Below are 26760 nucleotides of genomic sequence, written 5' to 3'. Positions count from 1 at the left end.
GGGTTAAAGAATGAGAACATCCTAGTGCTTAGTCATAGTCCCATTCCAGATGTATTCCATTTAGCTGGGGTTTGAACTCACAACCTTCTAACTCAAAGGCCAATGTCTTAACCACTAAACTACCAGCTCCCCCATTTGGTTATAACAAGCTCCAGTCTTCTGAACAGGATTTCCACTAGATTTCCAGGCATGGCTGAGGAGATTCTGCGATCATATAGCTACAAGATATAGTCATGGGTGGATGGACCCTGAAGTATTAATACTTTGGATATTGGTGTCGAGTAAGTCATTTATTATCCCAACACACCACCTCTGGATGAAGTTCTCTTTAACTGAGGATGGTTCCACATGAACAGCCTAAAGATCCATGAAGTTTCTGAGCAACTCAAAAATGAGGATTATTTTGGACTGTAATTAATATAATATATATATATATATTCCTCTCAACTTCCTCATGCCATCTCAGAGTTTTTCCTTATAACGACAAACTTATAAGGAACAAACATCTAGGCATAAACGTCATAACCCCTTTATCTCTTCAAAGCTGCTTTGGAAAAATGTCCATTGTTAGACGTGCTCTGAAATAAACTTGCATTGAGTTGCTCAAGGGATCAGCAGTGGCAGTTTGGTGGTGCTGCGATTTTAACTCAAAAAATTCCAATCAACAGTCCGAGTTCCTGCTTCAGAATAATGTTTACAGCATTTGGCAGACACCCTTACCCACCTACATTTAACTCATTCATAACAGCGGCAGCTTAGTGGCAGGAAGATTTGAACTTGCGACCTTCTGATCAGAAGTCCATCATCTTAACCACCTTACCCCTTCCCTTTACAGTTCTTATATTGAGCAGATGAAGGTTGAGTGACCTGCTCAAAGGCCCAGCATTTGGCAGCTTGGTGGTGCTGGGATTTGAACTCACCACCTTCCACTATCTTACCCACTGAACTTACCCACTGATATTATTAGTTGTATTTATTGTATATGAGATGCAAATGGTTCACATCTTTTTGCCACACATAAAAAAGAATATTAAATCATATATAGATTTTCTCTGTAAATGTAATCTTAGTCTTAGAAAATCAGTTTTAGGTCACATGTATGCAGAAATAGATCATTTTGGGAGATGTTTGGGAGTTAGTGCTGACTTGATAATCAAAATCAAATCAAGTTTTATTTATAGAGCGACTTACAGCAACCAAAAGGAGCACAAGGCACTTTCCAGTAAAAATAAAAACAACAAATAGACAATAAAAATATAAGAAATATAAAAATATAAAAAATATAAGAACACAATATATATGTAAAATAGCAGTTGAATCAGGCTGTGTGTTAAAAGCTTGTATGAATATATGAGTTTTCAACTGCGATTTAAAAACATTGATATTATTGATATTATTATTAAAGGAAGTTAAGGACTCAATCAGCTCTAAACTGTCATATTCTATAGTACAGGCAAAATATAGACACATTTTGAGGCCACCTGACAATACGATTATGGGATTTTTGAACATCCAATTGCACACAGAGTCCCCATTTGCTGTTATAAAAACCTCCAGTCGTCGTCTTTTGGGAAGAAGTTCCACCAGATTCTGTGGAAACTTGTGCTCATCCAGCCACAAGGGTGGTGGTGGTGTTTTTTTCTTTTTTCTTTTTTCTTAACGCCATGCTAGCTTCTATGGCTACGTTCATGGCAAAACCCAGGTTTACTTATACAAATATAAAACTAAATATGATGTTTAAGATTCATTTTTTTTCTATAATACCGCAACTTGATTAAACCTTTTCAAAAGAATCAACAGAATAAAACAAGTTTCTCAAAAGAGGTAGAAATATTACAATCCAGCGAAATATGTTTAACAGACATCGGATTCTGACAGGATGAATTTTTTTGGGAATTTTCTCCTGATTATGCGTCTTATCGGGTATCGTGTGTAAATAACTTGATTTATTTCTTGGCTTATTCAGATTTTTTGCAGGTTTCCAAGTCAAATTTAAGACTTAAATTTCATTCTTAATGATCTTAAGACTTGTATCATGACATCACAAACACACACAAATACATTTTTTAGCAACCAACTTAACCAAAGCCCTAAATTCATTTTTTGAGTATCACCAAACCTGCATTTCCCCATCGACAAAAAATAAAATCCATTTTGCGTCTACAATCCAAGAGAGATTCCCCCCAACAACACAAAGCTGATTGGCTGTTGCATGTTGGTCTCATTTGTAGTCGCGATACAGTGAATTATATTTGGACCAGCGATAAAACGAGCTAAAACACTACGGAACCTAACAAACAAAAACATTCTGAAGTTAATGTTTTCGACGAGCATCAGAGTTGACGTTACATGAACTTCGGAAAATTAAGACCCGTTAAAAACGATTTAAGCCCTAGAACATCGAATTTATAACTTTTTATGGTCTAAAATTGAGATTTTTAAATTTGAGACCTTTTCGACTTTTTGAGACCCCGTGGAACCCACCACCAAACCCCACCCCCCGCGGAGTATGTTTTTCACCTAAAACAACATTTATTTAATGTAATTTGCTGCTTAACTGATCACGATCCCATTCTAATTGTCGTTCATTTGCGTATGCATAGTCTCAGTTCTGTGAACGGTATAAAGCATTTTATTTGTTCTGTTGCTCATTACCAAAGATTCCTGAGTGTCCAGGAACCAAAAAAAGAAAACATACTAAAATCCTTTGATGATCATTTTAATTAAACAATTGTAGGGTGGTCAGTTCTAATAGATTGCAATGCTTCAGGGCATTGATACTGGTGTAGGTGAGGTGATGAGGCCTGGGGTGCAGTCAACGTTCCAATTTATCCCCTATGGTGTTCAACATGGTTTCTATAGCGGCCACTCACGATCTTCCAAGCCTTGTAAATGATATCTTCATGGAACTGGCTTTGTGCATTGTGTGCAGGTTTGAGTCTCCTAGATCAAGTAAAGGGAAATGAAAGTTTTAAAGACATCCTGTGTGCCTCAGACTTTTTGGGGAAGAACCACACAGCTGGAAAAATCAGTTTTCCTAATGTTTGTCCCTCTAGTGGATTATATTTACAACTGCATGATAAAAAGAAAAACACCCTACAGTTCATTGTTTTTCTCTCTTTATTTATTTTTTGCTTGTTATTTGCATTCTGGACAAACCTTTTAAATCTTTTTAAAACATTTGTACAGCATTAATGAACATGTTCATGTTTTTTTTTTTTTTCTTCACGTGTCGCTCATTCATACGGTCGGTAAAGTCAAGTCAGTCACAGTATGAGATGTAGGAAAAAAGGAGAACTGATGGTATAAATAGAAAAAAATTTCAAATTAACAAGAACAGGACACACAAACTCCACCAGGTCATGAATGGATTGACAATTTAATAGGAAAAAACATGTAAACAGAGGTTTGAATATTTAATCTTTTTTTTTTTTTTTTTTTAACTTTTCAACGATAGAGCCAAGCATCAGGCTTTAGATTTGGAGGAGACAAAAAGTCTCGAAAAGATATAAATCATCTACAAGATCTAGGACGGAAGACCAGAAAGCCTCGACTGTACATATGTGGCCTTTTGCAGTTTTTTTTTTGTTTGTTTGTTTGCACTTCTTGGAAGTCAGTGTTTTTAATCAGGGAGAGCGTCGGGAAATTGTGCCGACAGGACGACTCGTCCTCAGCGGGCGTAAAAACCTGCGTTCGACTTCTGAACCCCTGATCTGATAAAATCTCTCGAAACAAAAAGATTGACGTGCTTCAACCCTGAACCGAAGCGCCGGATTGATTAACCTGTAGTGGAGGGGGGGCGATGGCTGCAGGTGCCCGCGCTCCTTCCCTGAAACGTGAACCTGTTCGGATCGAATTGTCTGCGGTTCCGAAGACTTGACTGCTGTCGAATTCAAGATATTTTCTAACTGGATAAATTGCAAGAGACATCATTACAAACAGGCGAAAAAAAAAAAAAAAGGACAAAAAAATGAAAAGAAAAATAAAGAAAACAAAATCTCCTATGATATTTGGATTGCAGTATGAAAAGTATCCTTTTTTTATATGCAATTAAGCCCACAAAAAAGTATAATTTACTTAAATTATCTTAAATTCTTTCTTTTTTTAATACCAATTTGGTGTACAAACAACAGACCGTCACGTCTACACAAACTACTCGAGATCATGTAACCCCTTGATGTGATTACTCGAAGGTATGAAAAAGAACAGAGCAGCAACATCTGCACAAACATGTGCACATTCAAGTACATAAAGAAATGAGGAAAAAAAAAATAAATGAGAGGAATAATAAGAAGAATTTTCAGATGAATCGATATACATCAGCCACCAGTTTTCCTCGGTCTGATTGGCACTTTTGTGAATTAAGGAGTGCATTTGTGGTTTTCTTTAATAGAAATTCGATTTGGGTCACGAGCGGTGAATTTCCTCCCACCCTCTCCGCAAGTCGTGTGTATATCCTTAAAACCTTTTCCCATTTACCCCTTCATTTACATGTGTATAGAGAGCTGCAGGATCCCTTTAAGTGCAACGTCATCTGGCATTTATTTTTTTTGTCTCACCACAAAAAAAAAAGGACGTAAAAATTCAGAGGGAGAAGCGTACATCTGTACCCTCCAATTTCGAGATGTTCATCGAAGCTGATGAAACCTCGATTTGATGTAACAACCCTATGAATGGAAAAATCCACCCTGAAACACGAGTGTGAGAGATTTGTGTTTGTTACGTAACATGGTGTGAGAAAAGAATCACAACCAAAAACAGCAAATGTGTGGAAAAAAAGATTTCATGATCTACATAAGTGGCTACAACAGCTTCTACGCTCACTGATTATTATTCAACAATCTTTAATGTAAAATTAATGATAAATCAAAAAGAGTAACAGCTCGTAAAGATTGGGATCTAAGAGGCCATGGGTATTAAAGTTGAAGCCGTACAGGCTGACAGTTGAAAGAAAAGTGGCGATTAAAAGGACTAAAGCATCGCCGCATCCGCCTCTTCAGAGATCCCACTACATCCCATTTCAGCACCTCGATCAGCGCCCAAATCTACACCCAATTCAGCTCCACTGCCGTCATAGTCGAAAAGCACCGGTGTCCCTGGATGCCAATCGAGATCAAATATGATTTGAAGTCCCTCAGGGTGGATTTTGCCTTCAAATTGTTAGCGAGGTTGATGCAGGAACCGCAAAACCCTAAATGGAAATGCCGAAACACCACGTTATGGGGATAACGGCTGACGTTTCCATGCACAAGAGAAATGCCACAAAGCACACAATCAGAGTTAAACCACTGTAACGCAAAGAACATGAGCTGCCACCAGATTGCACCAGCACTTCCACGACGCCTTCGTGTCCGTTCATCCAAATCAACGAGTCAACTTGAATACATTTTTTTTTTCTCCCCTAGAAACTAGTTCATCGTACTTTACTTCAGTTTCGCCTCTCTGGGATTCCGTCATTCACCAGAGGATTCACTCAGCGTCAGTCAACGAAACAGGAATCGACGTAAAAACAAAGAAATGAAAAAATCTGTAAAAATGAACGGAGTGTTCCAGATCATTTAAATCGAATTTGGGAAGAAAGAAAAAAAAAAAATTCAGGTGAATGACGGCACAGATCAGGAAACTGAGGTTCAGGCACGATTAAGATATTTAGCTAAAACACTCCCCCCCCAAAAAAAAAAAAAAAAACTTCCAGCTTCACCAAAACACTTGCAGATGCTGACTCGTCCGTCCGATGCTGATCATGTGTTACACCGAAAACTGGACTTGTTATATGTCCATTATACGAACAGCACATACTTATCTACCTAGATATATTATAAAGTTTCGCCGCTATCATCAGGAAGTGACGAAGATTACTGGAAAGTTCTTTCTGCCGCTTCACAGAATGTCCGTCGGTCTCGGTCTCGCTCCTCATTCGTTCATCGGCGTTCTCAAAACCTTCGCGTCAGTGTAGTGTACACGGAGGACAAAAATGCTTCCGAGATTTTATATATATATATTTTCTTTTTTTTTTCTTTGAGAGTTCGTTTCAAATCTTCGTGTACATGCTTCATGGGTTTCTGTGCAGTGAGCCAAAAAAACCCTTTTTTTCTTTTAACATGAAGAATGAACATTAGCACTGAAATCTGAAAACCTGAATGGAAAATCGCAGAAGCAGTTTTTCTCCTTCGTGTCATTTCATGTGCAAAAGGTGTGTGCAACTATATAGAGTCATATTTGTATATATATATATTTATTTATCTTACCTAGAGGTTAGCTTTAAAAAAAAAAAAAAAAAAAAAAAAAACACCCCTTGCAATCTTTGTTAACTTGCGAGTATAAAAGAAACAGAAATCAAGAAATTAGAGCATGGAGGCGATCGCCAAATGTTTCTCATCGCTTTCAAATCGAAAAGAATGGAAAATCCTGGCAAGGGATCCTCTGAAACGGTGAACAGAATAATAGAAACCCAATGCAAAGACCTCAGGAAAGATCTGAACGCAGTCTCTATCACCTTAGCTAAACAAAAAAAACAACCAAAACAACCCCAAACTATTCTGAAGGGAAAGCGGAACCACATGCACGCCTTGTGAATCCCCCGCCCTACGCTTCCAGAATTATCTATAAATATCTAGGTATTTACAACACCGCAAAAAAAGACGACTACTTATTCTGCCTTTTAAAGACCACCAGCCAGGATGGTGTTTTTAAACACTGCGGGACCAAACACCAGAGAATAGGAAATAAAAGAGAGAAAAAACACGGCGCTATGGGGGGGGGAGAGAGTGCGAAGCCTCGGAAAGGTGTGGGAAGGATGTTTTTCCTGTGAAGGCGATTAGTCTCGCGGAAAAAAAAAAAAAAAAAAAAGACCGGTCGTAGTATGAGTGGAGGAGGAACACACAAAAACAATCTAACAAAAAAAAAAAAAAAAAAAAAGGGTGTTAAAGTTCTCCCTCTCGGTCTGGCTCCAGATGAATCAGCTTGTGTGGTTGTGCCTGGGGCACAGGGGATACAGCCTGCAGTACGGACATGGGCACGGGAAGGACTTGGATGCGTTGTACGGGCCTGAAGCGAGTGTCAGGATGTTGATTAGAGCTGGAAGCCCTCCATGGGGGCCTCCTGCTGAGGAAAAAGGTACTGCTGCTGGTTCTCATCCACCTGCGGGGCCAAACTGGCGTCTTCCTCTTCCACGCCGAAATAGTGCTCGATGAGATCGAAGGCCTTCTGGTAGATCTCCTGGTTCTCATGGCTCTGCAGGAACTCGATCTTGTCCAGGCCTTAAGAATAAACAAGGAGGAACATCAGCCTCTAAATAACTCACTGAGATGATGTCAAATCTCACACACACACACACACACACACACACACACACACACACACACACACACACACACACACACACACACACACACACACACACACACACGTAAAAAAGTGTTTCCCCCTTTCCTGATTTCTTATTGTTTTGCATTTTTGTCACACTTTAATGTTTTAGATCATCAAACTAATTTAAATATTAGTAAAAGATAAGTGATCACAACATGCAGTTTGTAAATGATGGTTTTTGTTATTGAGGGGAAACAAAATCCTAAACTACATGGCCCTGTGTGAAAAAGTGTTTGCCCCAAACCTAATAACTGGTTGGGCCGCTCTCAGCAGCAACAACTGCGATCAAGCGTTTGTGATAACTTGCACTGAGTCTGTTACAGCGCCGTGGAGGAATTTTGGTCACTCATCCATGCAGAATTGTAATTCAGCCACATTAGAGGGTTTTTTCGAGCATGAACCACCCTTTTAAGGTCATTAAACATGTTATCTTTTACTAATATTTAAATTAGGTTAATTATCTGAAACATTGAAGTGTAACAAAAATGCAAAAAAAAAAAAATCAGGAAACACTTTCAGACCACTAAAATATATATATTATAAATATATATAAAGTTACATTAGCATTACCATAGGCCTCCTCTATGAGGCTGCAGTAAGGGTTGAGGCCACTGCAGTTTTGCTTGGCCTCCTGCTCTCCCAGTCTCAGGATGTTCTCAAGTCCATTCAGAGCGACCTGCACAATTTTGGAGTCCATCACCGTCAACAGATCGCACAAGGGCTTAATGCAGCCCAAATTAACCAGATACCTGCAGAGAAAGAGAGAAAGAGAGAGTGAGAAATGGACTCATGGACTGAGCTGCACTGCTTCTTCTGAGGAGGTCCAATTACATAACCTGAAAGAGATTTGATTATTTTGTGTATCATATAGTCGTCTAAACACAAACTATTATATAGTCTTCTGATTTCATTACAGCGGGGAACCAGTCATTCACTCGCTGTAATGAAATCAAAAGACTATATAATAGTTTGTATTTTATAGCCGATTTTGCTTTTATATTTATTTGCCATTGTAATTAAGAAAAAAATAAATAAGGTAATTTTGAAACTGATTGCGGGAACACGTCTCAAAAAACTTGGGACAGGGCCATGTTTACATTTGTGTAGCAATTTCCACTTTGCATCAGCTGATCGTAAACGAGCTTCGGCCCAGAGATGATGGTGGTGGCGTTTCTGGATCATGTTTACATATGGCTTCTTCTATCATGATAGAAATTATCCTGCATTTGTAAATAAACCCATACAGTAATTTCCGTTACAGAATCATTCCTTTTTTTGTTTTGTTTTTAATGCAGTGCAGCCTGAGGGATTGAAGATCACAGACAACACTGATTTCCATCCTCGTCCCTTGCCACGTTTTTCTCCCGTTTCTCTGAATCTTTTCATGATGTGTACTATAGATGATATGTTCAAACTCTTAGCTATTTTATGTTGAACAATTAGGAAATGGTTCCACAATGGGTTGCCAGTTAACCCAATGATTTGCTCCTCCAGCTGTTTCTTTGACTTTTTCAGGCTTTTGTTGCCTGTCTCACTACTGTTTTTATTTATTTATTAAATACATTTTTTGTGTACATATATACAAGACTTATATCCTTTCATTGCAATTAACATCTGCGAGTTTTCTTTTATAAAATCTTTATTTAAAATTTATTTTACCGGATTTGTTCAGGCGTGCCTCCGGACGTGGCGTTCGTGATGGCCCACGCGGCTTCTTTTCTGGTGCGAAACTCGGCTTTCTGGAGGATTTCGATGAGAACGGGGAAGATGTTCGCGTCGATGACGGTCTAAGGAAAGGTAACAGGTTATATAATAAATATGTATACTTTTCTATTTTGCAGATGGATTTAAAAACCTGTCAGAACAGCAGCTGTGGCGAGGTGATGGATCTGGATCTGGTACCTGGATCTGAGCTCGGTTTCCTGCTGTGATGTTGGAGATGGTCCAGCAGGCTTCCTTCCTGATTGATTCCTTTGCGCTGCTGAGCAGGTGAAGGAGGCACGGGAGAGCTGAGCAGTTCAGTACCACCTTAAACAAAGGAAGACAAAAAAGATGGAGAGAGAATTCAATATTAAATTCATCGGTTTTTGTTTTCGCAACAACTAATGGTATTCACTAGGGGTGTAACAGTACACGCATCCGTACCAAACCGTTTCAGTGCAGGGCTTTCGGTTCGAATGCAATTTTTTATACGAGCGAAAGAGTTAAAATCTGAGTTCCCCACGAACATATTAAGTGGCAGACCACAAGTGTGTTTGGTCTTTGCCTCGCACTTTGAATTCATTATTATCATTTAACTTTTTTAATTTTTATTATTATTATTGAACTTGACAACATATCCAACAATGGAAGGTGTATAAAAAATAAAAAAATAAATACTCAAAAAGAAAACAAAAAAAAAAGTAAAAAAAAAATAAAACCAGTTGAAATAAGTGAAACAGTTCAATAGAATCTTTTAAAAGAAAATTAAATAATAAATGTAACACACTTGTACGCACATCTGTATTTCCCTAATGGGGTCTACCAAATTAAACATTTTTAATTAAATTCTTAAATTTATTTTATATTATTTAAACAATTTGTGCTGATTAATTGATTACTCAATTTAATCAATATAAATATAAAGTGTACTGAATCAATTTAGTTCATTTTTAAAAATATTTTATTTTATATATATTTTTTTATAACCGTGAATTTTGCATACCGTTGCACCCTCGATAGTCACACTTACCTGTGTCTGAATGTCATCTCCGGTGACTATGTTCCCGACAGCTCTCAAAGCCGGAGAAGCCACTTTATAATCGGAGTGCCTGAAAAAAACAAAAAAACCCAAACAATTTATCAGTTATGCTGACTATCTGCCAAAAATCCATATTGATAGTTTTTCCGGGTTTTGTCTCTTGCTGGAGCAGATTAAGAGCTTTTCTGTTTTTACAGCAAAGAGAGCGGCCTCTAGGCCTCTAGTTTGTTGAGGTCTTTTTTGGGGATTAAGAGAGTTACTTTTTTGTTTAATTTAGAACGAATCTTATTTTTCTCTTTATTTATGAATATAATCATTCATTTAGCACATTTTCATAACTCAGTACTGTTTTTTTTTATAATAAAGTTCAGTATTTTGCAGTTTTTTTTTGCGACTCACATGAGCAGTTCGACGAGTCGCCTGCAGACTCCCGAGTCGATCACAGCCTGGATCTTCTCGTTGGGTCCGTCTGAGAGGTAGGACAGAGCCCAGCAGGCGTCAGCCAGCAGATCGGGATCGCTGCTGAACAGCAGGCGGGACAGTACGGGCAGGCACTGGGACACCTGGAGCAGTAAAAAAAAAAAAAACAAAAAACAGCACATTACATGAAATGAGGACTAATTCTGACTGAACCACTATCAGCCGGTAGTAAAGGGAAGTGGGAGCTCAGTGAATAAGATGTTAGACTTCAGATCGGAAGGTCATGGGTTAAAATCCCAGCACCACCAAACTGCCCATGATTGGTCCTTGAGCAAAGCCCTTAACCCTCAGATAACCAAGTCGCTCTGGATAAGGGCAAATCCAGGCCGATAAGATCCTGCTAATTAAAGTAAAATAGAGCATCTTGATTGCGGAAGGGGATCAACCCAAATTAATGGCCAATCCAATAGGAAAACCTATTAGAAAATAAATCTTTTAAGCCACGTGTCTCAGCTATAACAAAATGAACACTAAATCTTTTTTATTTCATTCAGAAAGTACGGGAACAACAGGACAGAGTGTCGGCCTTCATGCACTCAGATACACTTTATGAACACAAGCACTGAGACACCTGACTTTTCCAGCCATCGGATGTCTTTGGGTGTGGTAGCATGGCATTTTCCCTTTACTTGAAAAAGGAGATGGAGTAAAAGCGCTTGAGTGGCCTGATATAAAGATCTGAACCTCAACCCTATTAAACATGATACATTAGAACGCTGACTGCACCCCAGACCTCTCTTTACCTCACCTATGACATTACTTGTGTCTTGAATGAGCACAAATCTCTAGAAACACATTCCAAAATCGAGTGGAACATCTTCCCAGAAGAGTGGAGGTTATTCGAAGAGAAAATAAGGAACTAAATGTGGAATGGGACGTTCACAAAGCACACATGGGCAGGAGTCCAAAACCATGTCCATATATCATTGGTATAAAATCACGTCAAATGGTGAAAGAGACCAACCTTTTCGAAGTCAGGTGGTGGACTTTTGCCTCTGCAGAGGTTAGAAAGCGCCCAGACAGCATTCCTGGTCATTGTGAGACGAGTTGATTTGGTCAGCAGCCTGGATGGGGTGAAAGAGACAGGCGTGAGACAAGACGAACAAAAAGCAAAACGAGGAGTATTCGAATTTGTCAGAGCGCTCACGTTAACAGTGGGGGAAGGATATTGCAGTTCAAGACGAAGTCTCTGCACATGGCGCTGTCTCCTGCGATATTCCCTAATGCCCACACGGCCTAAAACACACACACACAGCCTGTGAAGAAGTAGCCATTTCAATGGTAATAATAATAATAATTATTATTATGAGCTGTTGCCATCAATTATTTTAGTAATCGAGTATTCTACCGATTATTCCAATGTTTAAACAAGTAATCAGATAAAAAGTACTTTTTCTTTATCAAAAAGCAATTCTAAATTAAAGAGAAAAGACCGGTCTAAAAATAAATAAGTAATTTGTTTATTTTTTTTTTAAACATTTACTTATTGTGAAAATTGCATACACAAATATTTGAAACCTAAACCATATTAGTGCAATTAATTGCCATATTATATAAAATGTAAATAAAAATATACATAAAAATGTTATAAATTATATAATTACATCTATCTATCTATCCATCTATCTATCTATCTATCTAAATTAATAGTAATTAATAATGACAATAAAAGCAGGTCCTGTAGTTTACATTCTTTGTCTTTGTTATACTTGTGATGATTGTTGTGTATATATAACTTTTTGAATTCTAGCAACACTGAAAAGGCTACTACAGTAGAGCAGTGACATCATATGCCGACCCCTGACAACCAATGGTATTTCACGGATAGAACACCTGATTTAAAGCATGAAAGTTAATTTGATGGAGATGAGGGGAAGGGAAAAAAAAAAAAAAAAAAAAAAAAAGGAGCTCCTCATGACAGAAATGTACATATAATATACGTCACGTTGCATATTTGGGATCACTTTTCTCGAGCAAAATTACACCAGAACGTGCGTCTGGAAGGAAAATTCCTCAAAATTAATTAAGAGAAACTCATATTGCCATAATTAGATATCCGCTTACAGCTAAATTTTATGCTTAAAAAAACAAGTTAGTTCCTGCTGTTACTTATAAGAGCAATAAGCTTTTGTTCCCTCACCATGTGCTCTTGAATTGAAAAGCGGCCACGCCAGATCGCCAGTGTTAAAAATGTGCTCCACTACCTACGTCTGGAAATTCACAGCATGTTTTTTCCTTTGACCTAGTGTAAGGACATGCATGTGTCTCAAACTGGGCTTTGTACAACCATAATCGCACTTAATTTTCAGGCCAAATTTTGCTGTATGTGTCATTATGAACAAATCCTGTGTCCTTCACCACCCAAACCGCCCCATCATGATCCCCCCCCCCTAATTTACAGGAAAAGTTCACCAAGATAAAGTCGGCACGAAGTGAAGATAAAGCTTTGAGGAACACATGTCTCTTTCCCCATGCTGGGAATTTTTTTTCGCATTTCTTTAGACTGCAGCTTTTCAGGTGACTCTTAGAAAACAAATATATATATATAAATATAAAAAGGATGTACGAACAAAAAAAGGGAAAAATGCAGTTTGTGGACTACAGTTCATCATTAAACACCATAATTCCCTCCACACTCACCTCTAAGTTGGAGGTCATGGGACACAGCCTGCCGCTGTATCAATGGATCTCCAACTTCCTGACAGACAGACCACAAGCCGTACGGGTGGGCAAACACATCTCATCCACCCTCACCCTCAGCACTGGAGCTCCCCAGGATTGTGTTCTGAGCCCCCTGCTGTACTCACTCTACACATATGACTGTGTGGCCACTTCCAGTTCCACCACCATCATCAAGTTTGCTGACGACACTGTTGTGGTGGGCCTGATCTCCAACAACGACGAGACGGCCTACCTACAGGAGATTAAAAACCTGGAGAGATGGTGCCAGGAGAACAATCTTCTCCTGAACGTCAGCAAGACTAAGGAGTTGATAGTGGACTTCAGAACGAAGCAGGAGCGGTCATACCAACCGCTAAACATCAACGGGACTACAGTGGAGTGGACAGTTTCCGGTACCTTGGTGTTCACATCACACAGGACCTGTCTTGGTCCGGTCACACCCTGGTGAAGAAGCCCGGCAGCGTCTGTACCATCTGAGATGCCTAAGGAACTTTAAACTACCCTCTCAGGTGCTAAAGACTTTCTACACTTGCACCATTGAGAGCGGTCTGACGGGTAGCATCACTTCCTGGTTCTTGAACAGCACCTTGCAGGACAGGCGAGCCCTCCAGAGGGTGGTGCGGTCAGCTGAACGTACCATCCGCACCAAGCTCCCTGACCTACAGCACGTAGTGCCGGACCAGGGCCAGGAATATTTTGAAGGACCTCAGCCATTACTGAATAGAAGGAGACCATCAAGATGTGGCGAATGCACAGATATTCACATACACAGAGAAAAGCCCTGCCAAAAACCCCAAAACTAAACGTCCAACTTCAGAGCTATTTGGGACATTTACGCTATTAAAGCAGACTGTGGATGATTAGCAGTGCACGAGTGCCCTTTTCCCGAACCATCAATCGCAGAAATACTTCTCCCTCAATGTGTACTGGCCACTTGCATTTTGTAGTTTTTGCCGTAAATGTCAGTTAAGTATTCCTGCAAGGCATAGGTGTATTCAGATCACATAGGCAAGCTAATGTAGGTCTAGATAAGTGTTAGTGATGTGCACTCTACCTCTGCCATGTTAATCTGTACTCTATGTGACTCCCGGGACACGCCTCGGCCTCCGTAGCAGCAGTGGTGCTGAGAGGACACGCTCGAGAAACGGATTAGCGAGAAGAAATCAAACTCCATATCAAATATTGGTCATTTTCTTAATAATAAAAAGTACAGCGCATCTGCTAATCATTTTATATAAATAAATAGATACCGCATGATGCTCAAAAAGACAAAATTGAAAAAGTTTCAATTCTAGTTATGTAACACAGCAACGGACGGTGGCACAAGGCTGCACGCACAGTCACGGGGAGCACCGACCTTCATAAGTCAGTGTGCCAAAAGACATCGTCCTGTATACATCTGGAGCTGTGCAACTGGTGCTAATCCGACCACTTGTGCACACCGTCACCGAGAGCTCCTCAAACGGGAGTTTCCCGGCGGAAACAACAGGATTTTACTTCCGCACCCAGCCTTCTCGCCAGATTTGGCTTCTGCGAACTTCGGCCTGATCCCGAAGATGAAGGTCGCCGTTTTAACACACAGTTGCGAGATCCAGCGCAAATCGCAGAAGGTACGATGCGCTAGGAAAAGAACACTTTCAGGACACATTCCGGAATCGATGTGCAAGTGGACTATTTTGAAGGTGATCTTGTGTACACGTAGATAAACAAAATACTTTCTTGCAGACATGGCAAGTCTTGAAACTTTTTGATACCACCTCGAATGGCCTCGAAACGCCCATTTTCACTTCTTCATCCTCAAATCGTGGTTGGAAATGAGCAAGAATGAAACAGAAAGATGTACGGGAGAAGTTTTTTTTTCCCTGCTTTCATTTCTTTAGATGATGAAACCTTGTGGTCAAACCTTACAGAAATAAGAGTCTTGTTTCATTCAGTGTTAATGAGCTTCTTAGCTCATCAGCGCGATCAGTGTTTGTCTGCTGTACGCATTAGTCGACTATTTCAGGGGTACAGAGAGAAAAGATAAAAGTCTAAAAAGGAATATTTGAACCGCTTCCTTCAATTTCATTTTGCAAGACTGCTGATAAAAACAAGAAAAACTTCCCTAAACATTGAAAAGCTTCACCACGACACCAATAGACACAGAGGGGAAACAGGACTTGAACGTGAAGAAACGGGAACGCTCCAACAGCTGAAACAACCACCACAGGGCCCAAGAGAAATGTGTTTTTGCACTTTAGGTTCTGTGTTGAGCCCAAACTTAATTTGCAGCTCATTTCAATATGATTAAGAGAATTCATTTGGCTCGCGCGGCTTCACTGGCGCGCTAATGCCGGTGATTACCCCGACAGCCGGCTCGAACTGCCTCGGTCTTCTGTTTACCTGCTCTTGGACGTCCTCGAACTCGGAGTTGAGCAGCTGGATGAACACCGGCACGGCACCTGCCTCGATCACAAACTTGGTCTGTTGAGACGTTCCCGAGGCGATGTTGGTCAGCGCCCACGCTGCTTCAAACTGCACAGGAAACAGACACATTAACACTGTGAGGAAATCAGAAAGAGGACGTTCTTGCGAAGTATGTTTGCACTTACAAGATATTTGTTTTGGTGACAGAAGCTTCGAGTTGCACATTTTATTTTTAAGTAAAAAGGAAATGAATAAAAAAAATTATAAATAAAAAAAGAAAAGTTTTCGCACATTTTTATAAAGAATAATAGAGTATTATTGTCTAGAAAAAGTAAAGATTTAGATGAGTAAACATTGGTATTGCAGATTTTAAGTGCTCAGGAGGTAGATGCCTGGGGAAAGAACTTTTCCTGTGACTGGCTGAACTGGTGCTTTGTGCCGTCGGTCAGATGGCAAAAGTTCAAAAAAAGCATACTGCTTGAATGTGTGTAATCCAGAGTGATTTTCTGGCCTTTCAGACGTTCAATGCGTCCTCTGTCGTCTTCTAGTGCCCGATTGTGTTGCTGAGCCCCTAAAATCCACAATCATCTTCCCCCAAGGGGGTCCAGCAGAGGTCCAGAAAAGCAAACACCATTCTCTCAAATGACTTAATGATCACAGATGTTAGGGTAGTGGGTCTGTAGATCCCTGGTTTCTTTTGGGATGGAGATGATGGTGGAATGTTTGAAGCAGGCAGGCACTTGACACAGTTCCACTGATCTGTTAAAGATCTGTGAAAAGATGATGGTGAAACTCCTTTCCTTCTCTTTTGTTTCATGAAGACCTGATGCACATCATCTTCATTGATCTTTAGTACAAGAGAGGGGGGCTGCTGGAGGGGTTGATAGTTGAGTGGCAAGATGGTCAGAAGTGGTGTGAATTGTGAGACTTCTACAGTAAAACTCGTTCAGGTCATCGACCAGTTAATTGATTGAAAATTGATTTTCCAGCTTCCAGTGTGTTCCTGGCCTGATTATACAAGATACTGTCCACATTCCTGTAGGCATCTTCTTTGGCCTGACGAAGCAGTCTAAATCTTGCTGTGAACCATGGTTTATCCTGGTTTTATGTTTTATGCATATATCCTCACAGAAATATGAGCTCATCCAGATCAGAGGCAGCAGCTTCAAATACACTCCAATCAGTGCAGTGAAAGCAGGCTTGTGATGCCTGCTCTGTTTCATTGGTCCATTTTTTACAGTCCTTACTACAGGCTTAGATTTTAGATTTTGCCTGTATGTAGGGAGAAGATGAACCAGGCAGTGGTCAGAGTCCTGAAGCAGCTCTGCGGATGAAAAAACCGCCATCTAGTAATCTGAGAATCAGAATCGGGTTTATTAGCCAAGTGTGTTGACACAAGGAATTTGGATTCAGCTGTTGGACTCTCAAAAGTGCAGACATGAACACCACCACAAACGGCTGTAAATGTAAGGGTAAAGGATTAACCCATGTGTGTGTGTGTGTGTCTGTGTGTGTGTGTGTGGTAATTTTTTACCTGCAATGTGCAATCAGTGCTTTTTTCAAGGAACTCCACAAATCTGTTCACGACCCCCGGAGTGCCGATGACCTCGTCGATGGGTGGGTTCGGTTCTGCGTATGAAATGCATTGGAAAATATAATAAGTTAAAAAAGTGGTCCCTTCTGAAACATCTGCTGCATCGCTTATGCATCAGCAGCTACAAATAACTGTATTGTATAGTTTTTTTCTTATCATAAAAAAAAAAGGAAAAATCTGATCTGTCATGTGATCCATAACGGCGGAACTGACGCTGCTGCGATTCGCATCTCGATGCACAGCCAATGACACGATACAATAAAGATATGTATGATGCAGCTACCGATGCGATACAATTCACCGTTATGAATTTCTGATTCAGAGACAGCAAATCACAGTGCCTTCTGACTTTTACCGCATGGGCGTTTCACAAACGGCCTTTAAAGAGCAAAAAAGAAAAGAAAAAAAAAAGGAATAAAGATTGAATAAAACCAGACAATCTTTTCCTCTTCTGTTTCCAGGAAGATGCAGCTCTATATTCTATATTCTATGTGACTCTCAGGATACGCCTCGGCCTCCGTAGTGTTGTGATACTACGTCATTCACGTAGCAGCAGAGGTTAGGAAGCTAGGGTCAGCCATGATACGACGCTCCTGGAGCAGAGAGGTTAGGGCCTTGCTCAAGGGCCCAAGAGTGGCAGCTTGGTGATGCTGGGGTTTGAAACCTCGACCACTGAACTACCACTTCCTAATCTACTGTAACAGAGAATTCGTGCACACCTTTGGAGAGTAGTTTTCTGAATTTCTGAGTGGTCACCAACAGCAGATCAGGATCATCTGAGAAGAGCATTTCCACCATGTCTCTGGTTATGACTCCTTCCTGAAAAAACAAAAGTAATAAGTAAATTTGCACACCAGATCCCATTTCTGCTCGATGTTCGACTCCATAATGAGCAGGAATAATGGTAAACGGTTCAGCTCGGGATTATAGGATTATTCTAATGAAGTCAGCAAATGCACTGCTCTGATGTGCTCCGACTCACTGGTGCTGTGCTGGAGCTGACGTAAGCGTCCATGTGAAGGCTGTCAAACATTCCTCCTTCCTCGTTCAGCAACTCCACGTTTCTCCTCTTAAACAGCTGCAGGTAGCAAAGACAGGCATGTCAGGGCGGCGGGTAGTGTGAGGGAAAGCACAGAGTAGTAACAGAGAAAATTCAACGCATGTTCATAAGGGAGATGGATTTGCATTTTAAATCGTCCCTTGAAAAATAAAAAATCTAATCAAAGCTGACAGAATTTCTATGATGACATTCTATTATTTAGACTTTATGATGTTGTGGCATACAAAAACACTATATGGACATTTGAGGACACCTAATCACAAGATTCCTCTCAAATTTCATCCCTACTTGCCCCTGTAATTAACCTCCACTCTTCTGGGAAGATGTTCCATTACATTTTGGAGTGTGCTTGGGGCGAGTAAAGTCAGGTACTGATGTAGGAGAACTGAGGTGGTGTTCCAATTCATCCCAATACGCTTGAGGTTACAGCAGGCCACTCGAGATCTTCCCCTCTAACCCATATCTTAATGGAGCTGGCTTTGTGCACAAGGGCACCGTCATGCTGGAACTTCACATGCTCAGAGTTTGAGTGATGGAAACATTTAATGCGACCACACCAAAGATGTCCGATACAATTGTGTGCCTCCAACATTGTGGGAAAAGTTTGGGGAAGAACCACATGGATAGAAAATTCCTTTACAAAGTTGTTTATACAACTGAGCAGCAATGGGGTTAAGGGCCTTGCTCAGGGGCCCAGGAGTGGTAGCTTGTCATGGCTTGGATTTGAGCTCAGGATTCAAATGCCAAATTACAAATGCCATAACCACCAAGCGCCCACTTCCACAGGTGTCCTAGTACTTTTGTCCATATAGTGTACCATGATGGTGAATTTTTCGATCTGCACACTCCTTTGACTGTTATCTTTTCTCCTCGATCGGTGCAAATGTGGCCTATTTGGAGAAGATTAAATATATACCTACTAGTTTTTCACCAAACTCTGTGCTCGTCCACATTCAGCCTGCATAGCAGTAACCTTCCACCAGAGATTAAACCGTCCATGTCTCGACTTCCTGAAAGGAAACCTGGACGGCTCTCATATCATTTCCTAAGCAACTCAAGAACTGGATGGATTTGGACTGTAATTAACAATGTGCTCAGGATCACAGTTGACGTTTCAGCACCAATCAGTGAACAGCACCTCAACAATGATGGAACTGTAATGAATGGACATTCAGTGTTTAGGATGAAGTTCCTCTCAAGGTTTCTTCCTCACACCACCTCGTGTTTTCGTTGCCACAGTCACCACTGGCTCACTTATTACGGATAAACCTAGAAGTATTAGGAACAAACATACATCCTTTTTTTTTTACTTTATAACCTTTTTCTCTCTGTAAAAGCTGCTTTGATACAATGTCCACTGTTAAAAGCACTCTATAAAATTTTTATATGGAATTGTTTTTATTAATAAAACTAATCTACATTGAATCTAAACTGGGGGGGGGTAGTGCACTAGGGGGAAAGCTAGGACAAGGAGAAATCTTTCGGATCTTTCGGCTGCTCCCACCAGGGGTCACCACAGTGAATCCCCCCAGGCCTCTACATCTGCCTCTTTCAAACCAACTACATGCATGTCTTCCCTCACCACATCCATAAACCTCGTCCTTGGCCTTCAGCTTTTTCCTTCTTCCTGGCAGCTCCATCCTCAGCATTCTCCTACCGATATACCCCAACATTTCAATCACCTCACCTAGTCTCAAGAACATTCTACATGCGGGTCCCTCTAATAGAAAACACACCAATACTAACTCAGACCTGGAAATGTCTCAAATCAAATTCTCTACCTTTTCAAAACGTGTAGGAACCCTGTGTTTTCATATAAATGTCCAAGAGAATGTGGTTCATGATGAAAATAAATAAAAATAAATAAATCAAAACGAAAAGAAAATCACTCTACAGGACCGTTTCAGTTGTTTTTCCAGAGTATCATGACAACAATCAAGAGAAAGATCCACTTAATGATAGATTTTGTGATATTCTTTTCATGGGTCAATGCAGGACCCCCTGTCCAAGCTGGGGTACAGGTCGCCTCCCAGGAGAGTCTAATGCCTCGGGAAGAAAAACGAACGTGGAAATATTACCTGCTGTTCTCTTTTCTGTTTCCTCAGCTGAATGCCTTCCTCTTCTCGTCTCCGGCGCATCTCCTCCAGATTGAGCGCTTTGTTCTTGTAGCGGTTCATCCTGTAGTTATCCTTCGCAGGACTTGCTGACGGCTCTGACAGACAAAAGAGGACGAAAAACGTGAGCGCAATCTCAAACGCAAAGGAAGCCGGAAAAACTATCGCTATGGATTTTTTGCTGATAGCCGACAGTGCCGGCAAATCGACCATCGGTACCTCGAGCTTTATTAATAAAGAAGGGAAATGTCAAAGCCAAACATTTATTGTCAAATACAAATATATGATTAAAACACATTAAAAATAGATTTAAAATGACATGACAATGCACAGCATTGAGGGAGTGTTATGAGGACCGTTTTTTTTTGCATTAAGAGGGGTTTCTGCACAATGTCACATTTAAGAATTTATAAGACCATTAATAATGAAATTTAAGACCTATATCACGACATTAAAACACACATTTTTAGCAAACCAGGCTCGAGTTTTTTTTTTTCCAAGCCGAGTTCCGACAAACTTGCACTTCCCCATAATTAAAAAATTAAATCCGTTTTACGTCTGTGGCACAAGCTGGAAGAAATTTGCGGCAACAACAGAAAGCTGATTTGCTGTTGCATTTTGGTCCCATTTGTAGTCGTAATACAGTGAATTATATTTGAACCAGCAAAAGAAAAACACCACCATTTTAGACTTTTTTAATCCCCGCGGAAACCTGATTAATAAGACGGAAAAAAGATCTGAACCATCGCAGAGTATGAAGCACACGTTAGATGGACAAAAGTAATGGGACACCTGACTTTTCCAGCCAGATGTTGGTCTTCCTCAAACTGACCACAAAGTCAGCACCCAATTGTATAGTACGTCTTTAGGTGCAGTAGCAATCGATTTTCCCCTTACTTGAACTAGGAGACCCAAAGCCACTCCAGCATGACTATGCCCAAATCCATCTCCATTAAGATATGGATTGGAGTTTGTTCTCAGTAACCTGCTTTAGTGCGCTGACCTCAAGCCTTGGGACACCTTTGGGATCAATTGCACCCCAGGCTTCGTCACCTCACCTACATCAGTATCTGACGTTACTTGTGGCTGAATGAGCATAAAGCACAGTCCAACATCTGGAAGAACATTGTCCCAGAAAGGTGGAGGTTATAACAGCAAATGGGTACATGTGGAATGGGAGGTTCTAGTCTTAAGGTCAGGTGTCCACAAAATTTGTCCATAAAGCGCAAGATTAGATCTAAACCGCTAAAAGTAAAAATAAATAAATAAATAAAATTAATTAATTAAATTAAATTCCGAAACTGGAAGGAGTGAATTTGGCACAGAATTACATTGTCATATATCCAAAAGTTTTTTTTTTTCTTGGCCATGATTAATGTGAGAATTCAACTCCAACAGTGTAAATAACTCTAAAGTTTCTAAAGCTTCAGAAACTCACCAAATGAAGTAAAAAAAAAAAAAAAAAACAAAAAAAACGCAACAACACTCGATCTGTTAATCCGTTCTCTGGCTGCCAGGGACTGCAACATTGGCACATTTTCCCCTTACCTTGCTTTATAAAGGGTGCCAATATTTCTGCACCAGCCCTTATCCCTCACACTGTTTCAAAAGACTAATGACTCAGCTGATGAGTATGGTGTCCAACTTGACTGTTCAGTCACCTTCCTGCGAGAGAGAAAACCTTTTCCATGTGTTACAAATTTAGTTTTCCAGTAAAGCAAGCGTTCAGCGAGTGCAGCGTTACAGTTGTGCATCACATGCAACTCGGAAATAGCAGTCGGCCTCAGTCACCGGAGCCATGACGCTGAAACCAGGCTCTAAAACAGAGGCACGGGAGATACGTGAGGCCCAGGTTAGAGTACTCATCACTCCACTGGTCACGCCACACCATGACAATTAATCACTAATCATTTCATTAAACTAATCACACCGTGGCGACTAAACACCGCCCACACCGTGGCGACTAAACACCGCCCACACCGTGGCGACTAAACACCGCCCACACCGTGGCGACTAAACACCGCCCACACCGTGGCGACTAAACACCGCCCACACCGTGGCGACTAAACACCGCCCACACCGTGGCGACTAATAACTAGTCGCCCCTAGTGATTAATCGCTGCTCACACCAGAGCACCGGTTTCCTCCTTTCCTCGTTTTTCCTTGCCATCAGGGACAAACTTACACTTATGAAGAACATCTTTATCACCACATTATCTGTGTAAAGCTGCTTTGAGACAATGTTCATTGTTAAAAGCACTACACAAATAAAAATGTATCGAATTAATCACGGGATGGGCGACTAATCGCTCCAGCAGGCCTACATTCACAAACTGCTCTTGAACTCTTAAATCTGATTGGTCAGAAGGAGTCATCCCACCACCCTTTCGCTGATGATCCCAGACCAGCATGCCTTGTTGCACGTTACTCCTCGAAGAAAGAGGATTAACCACACGATAAGCCTGAGGGCACGAGGGTAATGACGTCGTCGACGGTATAGGGTTTGAGCACGTGCGCAGCTGGTAAGGACGGACTAAAGGGCCCCTGCATCGCTCTCTTTAGGTCAAGATGAGGCAACGTGCTAAATCCACCCCTGCTGCATGTTCCCCTCGGAAACATGAACACGAGATGAAAATAACCGCCCACTCGGCCCCCTGTCCGAGATGTTGACTTGGTGACATCGACTTCCCATGCGGTGCTTCAGAGACGAGGGTGGCCCTGTGCCAGCTTATTCACAAGACTCTGCATTTAATGCGTTTATGTAAAAAAAAAAAAAGAGAAAAAGAATAAAGAAGCGACTGATGAATCGAGTGACGATCTGAGCAGCCTGGAGACGATCCTGTATTCACATTACAGTGACTAATCACAACTCTATGATGCCCAAATAAAGTACCATGCCAACTGATCACAAAATACACAATGGCAACTAATTACAGGACACACTACGCTGACTAATTGCACCCCGATGACTAATCACACAAGGGCCACCAATCATTGGTCACAGCATGGCGACTCAAAGAACTTATTCACTTTTAATCACCACATTATCTGTGTAAAGCTGCTTTGAGACAATGTTCATTGTTAAAAGCGCTATACAAATCAAAATGAATTGAATTGAATTAATTACAGCAGACACTAATCACATCAAAGCAACTAATCACACTAAGGCAACTAGTCACACCTAAGCAACTAATCACCGGTCACTTCATGACAACTAATCACACCAAAGCAACTAATCACCAGTCACACCAAAGCAACTAATCACACCAAGGCAACTAATCACACCAAAGCAACTAATCACACCAAAGCAACTAATCACCGGTCACTCCATGACAACTAATCACACCAAAGCAACTAATCACCAGTCACACCAAAGCAACTAATCACACCAAGGCAACTAATCACACCAAGGCAACTAATCACACCAAAGCAACTAATCACACCAAAGCAACTAATCACTGGTCTCTCCATAACAACTAATCACACCAAAGCAACTAATCACACCAAAGCAACTAATCACCGGTCACTCCATGACAACTAATTACACCAAAGCAACTAATCACACCAAAGCAACTAATCACCGGTCACTCCATGACAACTAATCACACCAAAGCAACTAATCACTGGTCTCTCCATAACAACTAATCACACCAAAGCAACTAATCACACCAAAGCAACTAATCACTGGTCACACCAAAGCAACTAATCACACCAAAACAACTAATCACTGGTCTCTCCATAACAACTAATCACACCAAAGCAACTAATTACACCAAAGCAACTAATCACTGGTCACTCCATGAAGACTAATCAAACACAGCGACTAATAACTGGTCACAACATGGTGACTAAATCACATAATATTGACTAATCATAAAAAAGCTAATAATCACCAGTTAGTCCTTGACAACTAATTACACCAAAGCAACTAATCACTGGTCATAACATGGTGACTAAACACACCATATTGACTCATTACTTACTCAGCTCAGGTCTCATTCATTCCTGAGCAGCGGTGTGGTTAAGGGCCTTGCTCGGGGGCCCAGGAGTGGGAGTTTGATGAGGCTGGGATTTGAACGCATGACCTTTTAAAACCACTCCCAAATGAATCACACCACAGTGACTAATCCCTGGTCACACCATGCAGAATAATCCCACTATTAGTCACTATGGCGACCAATCCCTATCCCACCATGGCAACTTGGTCACTAAACATCAACTAATAACAAAAAAAAAAAAGTTATGATCTGTCATTTTCTAATTCTGATGAAACTCTTGTGTAAATATTTATTTCAGACAATAAATAAATATGCAAATGAACCAATGACATCACTTGGAGATTTAATTTTTTAAAATACAAGCACGGTTCAAATACTTTCCCTGAAAAGTAATCACTCTATGATTATTCACCAAGTCAGAGAGCCGTTAATTACAAATAATAATAATAATAATAATAACAACAATAACAACAACAACAACAACAATAATAATAATTATTGTTATTATTATTAGATTAATAATGTTACAATTTAATAACAGCGCTACAGCTAAAATATTTGACCTTTATTCAAATATGTCGTATTTGAATAATTTTTTTTGAGAAATACCCAAGATTAAAATATTAAGTAGATTAAAATTAAAATTAAAATAAAACAAACGCGAAATAATGCACCCGCACGCCGCTCCGACAGAACGCTAACTCACTGAGGCTGAACTCCAATCCCCCCTTCCTCCCTTCGTAGGGACACTAGGTCCGGAATAAACACGTAAGCCTGTTGTGCGCTCTGTAGTGGACTTCATATCCCACACGGACACATTTGAGATTCTCCAGCTCGCTAGCTCGCACCAACCTCGGCTGCTAATGAGGCGACTAAAGCGCATCAGCTGTCGCCTGTTGTCGGGTTTAGAAATCACCAACCGGACCCCAAATACACGAACCTGTCTCAGACATGAACTCACCCATCTTGTTGACTTTACAAGGTAAGTAGTTTTAACGCCCTGCGTTGATTCAAAGGAAAGAATCTGCGCTCCCTCAGGGGCTTCTAGAAATCGCTCCTGACAAACAATATGTCGGAGATCTACGGAGCGTCCGACAGAACAAACTTAACGAAACGAGTAACAGCGCAACATCTATGCGCATGCGTAGTCTAATTGCGTATTTTTCAAATGTAATAAACAGTCTTCAGTATCATGAAAATGTAAATCATTTTTGACCATTTAAGTCAATATATATATATATATATATATATATATATATATATATATAGATAGATAGATAGATAGATAGATAGATGTCAAAAATACACACATCCTCCACTCAAGTAGAAGTACAGATACTTATGTTTTAAAAGACTCTGGTAAAAGTTGAAGTACTGACTACAATTTTCACTCAAGTTTTACTACTACCTATAACTCAGTAGCGTGTGGTCAGGGCCAGCAAAGTCTTCTCTGCTGCCTAAACACTATCAGCAGCACTGACCTACATTTACAACCTAAATACTAATATTTGTTCTATGAAATTGTATTAATTTATTCCCAACAGTTTATTCTTTTCATTTCATAGCGTTTCTCTCGGCTGCACTGCTTCCTGCACGTTTATGTGGATGTTAGATTTTTTTGTCCAATCAGATTTCAGCCTCTATGTGCTGCCATGTCAATCTAATCTGGCCAGGGCCTTCAGAATCAGTAGTGCTGGCCCTTTTTTACCATTAAGAAGATTACCAGCGAGTTTGTTTCTTTAACCAATCAGATTTCATATTCTCCTCAAAGGGTCAGCTAGCTGTCCCAGAAAAGCGTCGGCATTGTTTCGTCCTCTAAATGGTTGGTCAGAGGGAAACTGTTACAGCCAAGTTTGACTGGTAAAATGTAATGTAATGTAGAGGTTTGGAGTCTTAACTGGGTTTCTTGCTTTAGTAAAATGGTTTTCACCCTCCATATGTGAAATACCTCTCTCTGTAATGCACACGATGTTATATTGCGATTTTGTACAGTATTGATGGTTTCTATAATAGCGATGTGATAGTGGTGGTATTAAAATGTGGATTAAGTCGGGTACGTCCCCACTGAAGGCCCAGGTACCAAATGCACGGCCCGCCACTGCTACTACTACTAATATATTGATATAAATGAATTTCAAATTTTGTTGTCTAATGAATTTCTCTAGGCTGAACAACCACCATACAGAACACAAGCAGAGAAATTATGATGATGATCAGGTGATCAGGAATGTGTCTGTTCTCAGTCATGTTTACATCACTGACTTCCTCTGTCTCATCCACGTGAACCCCGGACTTCGTGCTGCCTTCTTCTCTGCTTG

General features: G+C 40.4%; 1 protein-coding gene across 3 annotated transcripts; it reads right to left on the bottom strand.

Annotated features, from left to right (window-relative positions):
• Window positions 1-3106: 3106 nt before the first annotated feature.
• kpna6 (karyopherin alpha 6 (importin alpha 7)) lies at window positions 3107-25537 on the bottom strand. Of its 3 annotated transcripts, none has more exons than XM_046844012.1 (14): window positions 25404-25537; window positions 20409-20542; window positions 18253-18348; window positions 17990-18089; window positions 17211-17305; window positions 15653-15784; window positions 11736-11824; window positions 11553-11652; window positions 10508-10671; window positions 10100-10178; window positions 9271-9396; window positions 9028-9155; window positions 7939-8117; window positions 3107-7259 (listed from the first exon to the last, which is right to left on the bottom strand). In XM_046844012.1, the coding sequence occupies exons 1-14, from the start codon at window positions 25405-25407 to the stop codon at window positions 7072-7074; spliced, it is 1614 nt and encodes a 537-aa protein (XP_046699968.1). In that variant the 5' UTR covers window positions 25408-25537; the 3' UTR covers window positions 3107-7071. The 3 variants fall into 3 exon arrangements, with proteins under 3 accessions (XP_046699968.1, XP_046699967.1, XP_046699969.1); XM_046844011.1 differs by lacking the exon at window positions 25404-25537 and adding an exon at window positions 24428-24670; XM_046844013.1 differs by lacking the exon at window positions 25404-25537 and adding an exon at window positions 21993-22537.
• Window positions 25538-26760: the final 1223 nt, after the last annotated feature.

This window comes from Silurus meridionalis, chromosome 29, assembly GCF_014805685.1.
Source record: "Silurus meridionalis isolate SWU-2019-XX chromosome 29, ASM1480568v1, whole genome shotgun sequence".
Taxonomy (NCBI): Eukaryota; Metazoa; Chordata; class Actinopteri; order Siluriformes; family Siluridae; genus Silurus; species Silurus meridionalis.
Note: the sequence above shows the minus strand (reverse complement) of the source record. Positions and strands in the feature narration are given on the sequence as shown.

Coding starts and splice junctions, on each gene's coding strand:
- kpna6 (XM_046844011.1), bottom strand. Junction 9,156..9,270: donor GAAACCGAGCTCAGATCCAG/GTACCAGATCCA, acceptor ACCTTTCCTTAG/ACCGTCATCGACGCGAACAT. Junction 7,260..7,938: donor CCTCATAGAGGAGGCCTATG/GTAATGCTAATG, acceptor TTTATTCTTAAG/GCCTGGACAAGATCGAGTTC.